Source organism: Pteropus alecto, unplaced genomic scaffold (assembly GCF_000325575.1).
Source record: "Pteropus alecto unplaced genomic scaffold, ASM32557v1 scaffold8, whole genome shotgun sequence".
Classification (NCBI taxonomy): Eukaryota; Metazoa; Chordata; class Mammalia; order Chiroptera; family Pteropodidae; genus Pteropus; species Pteropus alecto.
Genome location: NW_006494609.1, coordinates 23,523,607 through 23,532,432, shown reverse-complemented (window position 1 = coordinate 23,532,432; position 8,826 = coordinate 23,523,607). Strand labels below are relative to the sequence as shown.

General features: G+C 60.4%; 1 protein-coding gene across 1 annotated transcript; it reads left to right on the top strand.

The window, feature by feature from the left end:
- The first annotated feature begins 6 nt into the window (after positions 1-6).
- On the top strand, positions 7-8,018 carry LOC102886800. Its single transcript, XM_015599574.2, has 10 exons — positions 7-426; positions 840-978; positions 2,664-2,756; positions 3,065-3,165; positions 4,378-4,585; positions 4,829-4,961; positions 5,933-6,046; positions 6,460-6,615; positions 6,926-7,050; positions 7,550-8,018. The coding sequence occupies exons 1-7, from the start codon at positions 308-310 to the stop codon at positions 6,043-6,045; spliced, it is 906 nt and encodes a 301-aa protein (XP_015455060.1). The 5' UTR covers positions 7-307; the 3' UTR covers position 6,046; positions 6,460-6,615; positions 6,926-7,050; positions 7,550-8,018.
- The last annotated feature ends 808 nt before the right edge of the window (positions 8,019-8,826 follow it).

Genomic DNA, 8,826 nt, shown 5'->3' with positions numbered 1-8,826 from the left:
CCTGGGGGACGTCGGGCCCAGCAAAGAGCTGAAGCTGAAGCTCCAGTCGGTGGTGGACGCCATAGAGTGGACGCGGGACGCATTGCAGAACACAGAGGAGGGTGGTGCCCTCTGGGATGGTGGAGTTGCCGCCTGGGGCTGTCAGCTGGAGAGGCTGCTGAGGACTGACGCTGAGGCCCGTGTGCCCACCTGGGACCCTGGGAACGAGCTGGACCTATACCTGAAGGAGCTGGACAAGGCTGTGGGACAGGGGCTGGGGCCCCAGGGGGCGGGCCAGTTGGGGCCCCACCTCGGGTGTGTCTACAAGATGTGCTTCCAGGAGGTCCTCCTCAGCCGCCTCTCCGAGGTCTTGTCGTCTTGTCACCATTGGGAGAGCTGTGACATGCTGGACACCTGGGGCCAGACCGCCTTGTTCGGGCAGCAGGGGTGAGTCTTCCGGGGGCTGGGTGATGCCGCTGCCTTGCGGTGAGGGCCCTCGGACCCAGGGCTGAGGTCAACACAGAGGCCATTGGAAAGACCACCAGGCAGGGAGTGGTGTCAGGGAAGGGTGGACTCAGCCAGCCCTGGGGACAACGCGTGCCCCCGCGTGTGTGTCAGTGTGGATGTATGTGGGCGTGTGTCGACGTGCTCGTTCTGCAGTACGTGTATATGTTCAGGTGTGTTTGTGTGTGTCAGGGGAGTTTGTGTATCTAGGTCTGTGTGTCACACAGAATCGTCTACACCAGCTGTCCCCTGCAGTCACTGACCCTGTGGGCCGGGGCCTGGAGTCGCTGTCCTTAGCTTCAAGCTGTGCTCCACATCCAGCCGCCCCCACCAGCATGGCTCTGTGCCCCTCACAGCTCCTTCAGATGCAGCAGCGAGACGCTTCTGGGCGCACCTGTTCCCTCCCAAGAACCTGAGGCAGACTGCCTCCTGAACCAGCTGGTGTTTGTCACCTGGATGTCCCAAGTGCAAAAGACACTGGTAGAGCTGGTCCAGGTAAACAGCCAGGAGCGGGTGCCACCGAGGCCCCTGTTCCTGCGTCTGGGGGAGGAGCCAGAATGCGCTCAGGAGTGGGGTCGGGGCTTGAACCAGAGCCTGGTCCGCTCCTGGGACTGGGGTTGGGCACTGACCCTGCCCTTGACCACGATCAGCGGGCAGTACCAGGGTGCTGCAGGTGGAGGCACGAGGTGTATCACAGAGCAGCCGAGGGGGACACCAGGCCAGGAACCCCCCTCCTTGGTGAGCGGGAACGGAGTCAGGTGTCCCAGGGCTGAGCATTCCGCGAGCCCACGGCAAACGGTTAGGACTCACGGGGACATCGCAGCTTTGTACTGCTAGCATTTTTAACAACTGCTCTTCCTGTGACAAGCCTGGCCTTGGGCACAGACACATAAACAGTCATGGCTGCCGCAGGAGAGATGTCCGAGGGCCAGGGAAGCCCTCTGCCCTTCTTAGCTCACAGCCCCAGATACCAAGCTTTTCGACAACACTGAGGGAAAGAAAAGGTATAGATTTAACTGGAATTTTCCAAAAACTGGCATATAAATGCCCCTAGCCTTCTCCTTGGCTGCTGACCAGATGTGCTAGCCAAACTCAGGGCCCTGTCACCTCTGAGCATCTGGGTGTGCACCTTCCGTCCCCCATGGATCTCCTTGAAGCCGAGAGGCCGCAGTCTGGGCTGAGTTGGAGACTGGGTTTGTCGCTGCCTGGCATCTGCTCACGGATGGTCACGGACTGTGCCGAGTGGCCAGGTGTTCAGACAGCAGGCAGAACGACAGTAGCAGTGTGGCCTTTCAGATTGTCCTGGGGGTTGGGTGTCAGCAAGAGGCTAACGTGGAGTCGGGACCCTCACTGCCCAGGGCGCCCACACACGGGGAGGGTTCCCGCTGTTATATGGATGGGCGTGGGGAGGGGGCTTTGGGGAGCTGCGGATGGAAAAGCCCTGATGGCTGAGTCGCAGCCGAGTCAGATGTCCTTGGCCAAGGGCCTGGCAAGCAGGCTCCAGATGGAGGCGCGTGGGCTAGGAACGCAGACCTCAGAGCAGGGGCCCGGGCCTTGCCTGCGACTCCCCGAGACCGTGCGTAGGACCACGCACCAGGCTCGGGTGCGGATGGCAGCTTCCCAGTGAGCCTGTCACGGGAAGCCCTTGTCATCGCCTATGGTTGGGCCTGAGGGCTCACACTTGGGGTCGGCCAGGTGCAGGTCTCCAGAGCTCTGGACACTCCGACCCAGCCCAGGCCCCACAGGCCAAGCAGACCCCTTGGGGCTTGGCCAAGGCCTTGTCAGTCCCGGCGGTCTGTGGCCTGTGTGCTCACTCTGGGCATTTGGCCTCCCCGGTCAGCTCACGATCACCTCATAGCCTCTGGTGCCCGAGGGGAGGAGGGTGCTCACTGCCCCCCAGTGAGTGAGCAGGTGATGACGGGGAGCAGTCGCCCTGCCAGGAAGGTGGTCCCCGGCCGCCCAGGATGGGCAGAGGGCTGGGGGCCGTGAAAGGAGGGATTTTTTTTGTGGACAGGGAGGTTTCAGGCTGCTGGTTGGCAGGGGTTCCAGGCTGGCTCCAACCCTCGCTCCTCACTTGTCCAGTTGGGGGCGCACCAGCCTTAGCTATAGAGGGGCTGGACCTGGCTGCACCCCAGAGAGCGCCGTGGGCACACGAGTTGCTTTTATTGTGTTCTCGGCAGGAAGTGTTGACGGAGTGTCTAGAAAAAGTCCTGATCTGCGGGTGGAGAAATCTGGCCACGTCTCTCTACCACACGTTCCTTGACTTCTTCCAGGTGAGTGCCCGTCGGCATCTTTGAGCCCACCCCAAGGGCGCCGGCCCCTTCCCCTGCCTGGCCTGGGTGGGGGTGCCTGGAAGGACCGGGCTGTGGGGGGAAGGGCTAAGCCACTGCCCGGTGTCGGGGCGGAGGTCAGGCTCCTAGGACTTAGAGCAGGGACAGTGTGCCTGAGGACACGAGGCAAAGGGAGGGGTGAGGAAAACGGTGATGGGCTTGAAGCTGGAGAGGGTCACATCGTCCCAGTGTCCACCGGCTCCGTGACCGGCCCTGGTGTCCCCTGACAGTCTGCTTGCTTTGATTGACAGTTGTTGGAAGAAACCATAAATTCGGTCCAACATGTTGGGCCGCCTGTCACCGGCTGGGTTCAAGCCATGGTTCTGGAAAGGCTTTTAAAATTTCTGCAAAGGTAAGTGGAAAGGTGGCCCCTGGACACATGGGGAAGCATGGATGGCCGGCACCACTGGCCCCAAGCCGAGTGCTGACCGAGCCCAGCCGTGCTGGCCACTGGGCCTTGGGCTGGTCCCCCACGTGGGGCAGGGTGGCTTGGCCTCGGGTCCCCGCCGTCCTGGCCACTCTACCTCCCAGCCTGGTGGTGGAAGCAGCCGCAGGTCAGCGCTGTCCGACGTGAGGTGCCAGCCCGGGGCTGCTATGTTGGCTCCGTGGAGGACCGAAGTCTAGATTTTACTTCATTTTAATGAATCGACGTTTGACTGCTGCGTGGGGCTCTCGGCTTCCGGATTGCCGCGGGGCTGGGACTGGGTGACGGCAGGCAGGGGACTCTCAGAGTGGGGGCCACGTCCTGCCCTTATTCACAATTTGGTGTTCTGCTCATCATAGATTTTAATTAATTAATTTATCTATTTTCAATCAATCAATTAATTATTTTAATGGAAGAAATGATTTACATTTCCCCTCCCCGTCTATCTCCCCTCCCCCCACAGGTTTTTTTGCACTGATTTTGAGTTTTAAAAATATCGTTTGTTTGGTCATCGAACTTTTGGGTGTTCCCTTAGGCCCTGCAGCCGAGGCAGGCGCCTCGCTCCTGCCCCAGCCCGGATTGGGGTGGAGACGCCGCTTCTGTTTAAGCAAATGCCCCTGGGTGGCCAGTCTGAGACCCCAATCCGTGTTCTCGGGCTCAGACTGTCGAAGGCCTTTGGGGAGTGGTGGGTGCTCTTTCTACTCTGCTACCGGGGCAGCTACAACGGCCCAGGTGGGGTGTGGGCACCCCCAGGCCTTACCCAGACGCCGGGGGGCCAGCCAGGCTCCAGGGGCGCTGCTCTGCCCTGCCCAAGCCAGAGGCCTTCTCCCCGCCCTGATTCCCCAGCCTGCGGAGAGCAGGCCTCTGGGATGCAGCCCCCAGAACCCTGACTCTGGACCACGGAAAACTCGCACCTGTCTCTTCTGGAAGCATCTACCGCAGAGAGTTGTCGAGAGCATTCGATGAAAAAATCCTTAGGAAATATTCGGCCCCCACGTCTGGCATGGAGCCAGCTCGAGTGAATCCTAGCTGCATTGTGGACATCACGGTTACGTCCCCCACACGTGTGATTCTGTGACGGGGAGCCATCTGGAGGGCGAGGGGGCGCGATGGGGAGGACATGTCCACCTTTGCACGCAGGTGCCAGGCCGAGGCCGCTCGCTTCCTCCAGAATGTGGGTGCTGAGACTTTCCCCGAGCTGCTCGTGCTGGGAAACTGCTGCATCTCAGGTGCCCCCCGTGTGTCCCTGGCTGTGCCAGGGGCTTCAGACCCTGGGGGCCGATCCATGTGGACGGGAGACTCGTTGCCATCTATGAAAAAGGGGGAAGGACACTGGCCCCTTCCAGAGGTACGGATGCACAGTTTTGCATGGGAAACACCAGGTGCCAATGACACTGGCTGCCTCTAGGGAGAGAGGTTTTCACTTAGAAAAAAGCGAGCTGGAAAACAGACAGGAGCAGCAACAGAAATGGGCGGGGCGTCTGTTTCCCAACTGCCTGGGGGTGCACGGGGTGGGGGGGCACCCGGGTGGGTGGGCATGCAGCAGGGGCTGTGCATGGGCCCCGAGGGTCCCTTCTGCTGTCCCCAACAGGAAAACATGGCAGGAGCTGAGCCAGGAGTACATCGCATCGGCCAGCTTGGATCCAGCTGTGCAAGACACCATCGATGTCATCGAGGGCCTCAGCCGGTGCCACCTTCTGTCCGGAGTGAGAGCATTGTGCCAGGTGACGCCTCTGCCCCCACCATCCTGGCTGGGGTCTTTTCTGCTTCTGGGAGGGAGGCCCCTGCCGTGTGTCCCAGGCTCCTGTCCAGCCCGACAGAGCCTTCCCTGGGATGGAGCATAGCAAAGTTCCAGTGACAGAGCCGTCGGAGGTGTCCCAGCTGGGCCTCCTGCCCTCCTTGTGCTTCTAAGGCCCGGCCGCAGCCTGCCACGTCCTCCCGAGGGCGGCTCCCTGGACAGGGTCAGGGTCCACATCTGCGTCCATCTGTCACCTTGGGCCAGACCTGCTTCTTCTCCCCTCCGCCTGTGAACCCCCCACCTCCCGCCAGGCCGGCTGAGGCCCGACCCTGATTCCCCCGGGCCTCACCCCTCCCCTATCCTGGCTCTGACCTTGCGTAACCCCAGGCAGGTAAAGCCCCCTCCACTGTGTGTCAGGGCCTCTGTGCCCACCCCGCTTTGCCTCCCTCTGAGCTGTGACTGTTCGCAAGGCAGATGCCCAGGGCCTGACCCCAGGGCAAGCTGTCCTCCCAGGATGTGGACCTACAGGTAGAAGTTTCCCGTCCGAGTCAGGGTTCAGGGCCTCCTGGGACCCGTTCAGGGCCTCCTGGGTCCCATTCATGGCCCTGTCCTCACAGAGGCCTCCTGGGCAGGAAGATGGGAGGGGCTGGTGCAGGTGGGCCTCCCTGCTGGCAGCTCTATCCTGCCATCCGGTCTCCACCGTGGAGACCGGCTTCTGAGGCCGCTGCCGCTGGATTTTCTGCAGAGATCCGAGCGCCTGGCTTAGTGTGGCATAGAAAGATCTGGGGAGCTTATCTCCTCCCAGGACAGCAAGGGCACAGCCGAACGCTGCCCTCGCCTCACCTGGAGCCGTGGCAGACGCTAATCCAGCCCAGCTATATCTTGCAGGGAGTGTGTGGGGGGCACAGCCGGCCTGGGGGTCTCAGGCTGCGGTGACGTGGAGCCTTCGGTCCTCAGAGTCTGCTGAGGGATCACTTCGGAAAGAAGGACAAGAACCTGGTCCAAGCTTTGTGGTCCCTGAAGCAGAGCCTGGAGGACTGTGGCCGCCGGAGCTCCGCTCCCATGTCTGAGGTAGAAGGAAGCGGAGGCTGGCTGGTCCCTGGGGGTCATTCTGCATGGCCGCTGGGACCCGATGCTCCCCAAATGTGGGCGGGGCCTCAAAAGGATGTGGGAACCGTCCTGCCGACAGGGAGGCCCAGGGCCAGAGACTGACCGAGGTGAACGACCTTCATGGTCACCCTGGCCGGTCCCCGGTCTACCAAGGCGGGTGGTCTCTGGGCATCACCCCGAGAAGCTGAGGCAGGCCACGCCTGAAGCCCCTTGGTTAGGGTCAGACCTGCGGGGTGGTGGGGACAGGTCCTGACGAGCTTCGGCTTGAGGGGATTTGTGTAGCACCTGCCACCCCGTCCCCGCTGAGCCCGGTCAGACCGTGTCCTGGGAGGCCTTGCACACAGGCCTTGCCATCTTCTTGTCTTTTGGGGCAGAGCCTTGTGGAAAGTGTGGACATGGCGGTCTTTGGGGAGTACGTCCAGGCCCTGGTCTCCCATCTCCAGAAGCAGAAGCCCAGGAAGTGGGGGACCCTCCGGGATCAGGTGGACAAAGACACCTCGAGTCTGTACAGCGTCTTCAGGGAGCATGGGGTGAGCCGCCGACGCCTCGGGTGGGTCTGGGTACCGGGTGTCCCGTTCCCCCTTCCAGCTCCCGCCTCCCTCTGGCCCCTCACCCGGTGCAACGTGGGCCTCGAATCAACACACAGGGCGCGGCCACCGGCGTGCACAGCAACACCGAGTTGGGGCTAGGGACGTCAACAGCTGGGGGGCAGGCAGGTCTGGCCAGGACAGCCTCGGGGAGCTCGGGCGATAACAGTGGGGGTCCGCCGCCCTCCCCGGCGATGCCGGCCGGGCCTGTGCGGCCTCCTGGAGGAGGCTGACCCAGAAGCTCTCCCCTCAGGGGCCTGGCTTGGCCGAAGTGCGGGGGCCCATCATGGAGCCCTTCCTCCCTGGCGAGGACGGGGGAAGTCGGGTGTTGGACTGCTGGCTGGCTTCCTTCAGTGACAGGTTCCCTGGTTTTCTGAGGTACGAGGCGGCATGAGGGGCCGGGGGAGATGGGGGAGGGAGGTGATCTGCGAGGCGGGGCACTGCCAGGGCCCAGGGTGAGGACAGGGCTTCGTGGAGGCCCCAGATCCCCAGGTGTGATGGGTCAGTGGCTGCCAGGGATGGGACCCTGGGCAAGAGTTACATGGCTCTGTGCCCATTCTCAGATAGGAAGACAGTTCAGAGAGGGGCAGAGACTTGCCCCGGATGCCCAGGAGGCAAGTGTAGGCAGTGCAAAAGCATCGTCTGTGAGGGGGTGGGGGGTGCCAAGGGGCCATAAAGGAGTCTGGTCTCTCTGCCTCTTGCTGCCAGTCTCTGAGGCAGACCCCTAGAATGCTGCTGTCCTGACCCCTTCCTACAGTTCCCGGGGCTCCCTGGTAGGCTGCCTGGGGGCCCTGGGAGGGGAGAGGGACACGGACTAGGGAACCTCCTCGTGTCCCAGCTTTCCTGAAAGCCACTGCCCTGGACATCCTGTGCGCAGACCCGGGGCTCACAGAAGCTCTCCTCCTGCTCCCAAGCAGACGGGACGGATCACGCAGCTTCAAGGAGTTGAAGGTGGAGGTTAAGGTAAAGAGACAGCTCTGCTGCTGCTTCTGCTGATCCCCCCGGCTCTGGACACGGTGACCAAGCGCTCGAGGTCCCGCGTGCTCCTCCAGGGAAGGCAACAGGACAGCGTCCAACCCTGGGCGGGGACACTGGGGAGGCCCTTTGGGGGATGTAGCGTGGGTCCAGTTGCCTTAAGGGGACACTATCACTGGCCTGGGGGCAGGACTTGTAATCTAGGCCAGCAATTCTCAAATGTTTTGGTCTAGGATCCTTTTACTCTTAATTATTGAACTAAAGAACTGTATGTAGCTTAGATGTTCTATCTATTGATGGTTACTGTATTAGAAATTAAATCTGAGATGTTCGTTTATTTACAATATTTAGTCGTCGAAATCAAAGTAATTCATTAAAATTGAAAATTAGTATTCACTAAATATAAAGTAAATGATCATATATGAACCAGTAGATTTGAAAATAAACTACTATTTATATAAAATGATATTCATTTAGAAATATTAATTTATTTTAAAAGAATGATAAACCCATAATTTGTTAACATTAAAAATGATTTTTACGTGAAAAATAAGCGTTCGACCCAAACAACGTATCACACAGATCGGATGTCGTCAGGCTACTTACTTTGTAAGCCAAAGATATTTGCGAAAACTCATGACACCCATATGTTTCTTGTTGCTGTTTCAGAAGATACTGGTTTTGGGGACATTGCCCTGGCAGTGGCTGGCAGAGGGTGGAGGGGCCTGGGCAGGACGGCGTGACCCTCCGCTGTGGGACTCGGCCGCTTCGTCTGTCTTTCCCTCTGGGACACCCAGGGACTGGGGTTGCTGTCACTTGCACCGTCTCATCAGCTCTGCCTCGTCCTGACAACATCTAACTGCCGTCGATTTTACAGATGGGGAAATCGAGGCTCAGAGGGGAGAGTGACTTCTTCAGAGTCACCCTTACTCTTCAGTGTTGGCCCGGGGACAAACCCAGGACTGGCCCCTTCGTCTCCATGAGCATTCATTCATTCAGTTGTCTCTTGTGCTTTAAGAGTGGCCTGCAGGGTGCCCCAAATCCCACCAGAGGGCGCCAAAGCCCAGGCTTTGGGATGCAGGCCCCCCCACCCCCATCACCAGTGACCCAGTGTCCCAGAGGCAGCCCCTCCCCCGGCCCCTCCCCAAGATCGGCTCCCATCCAGGCTTCAGAGAACTC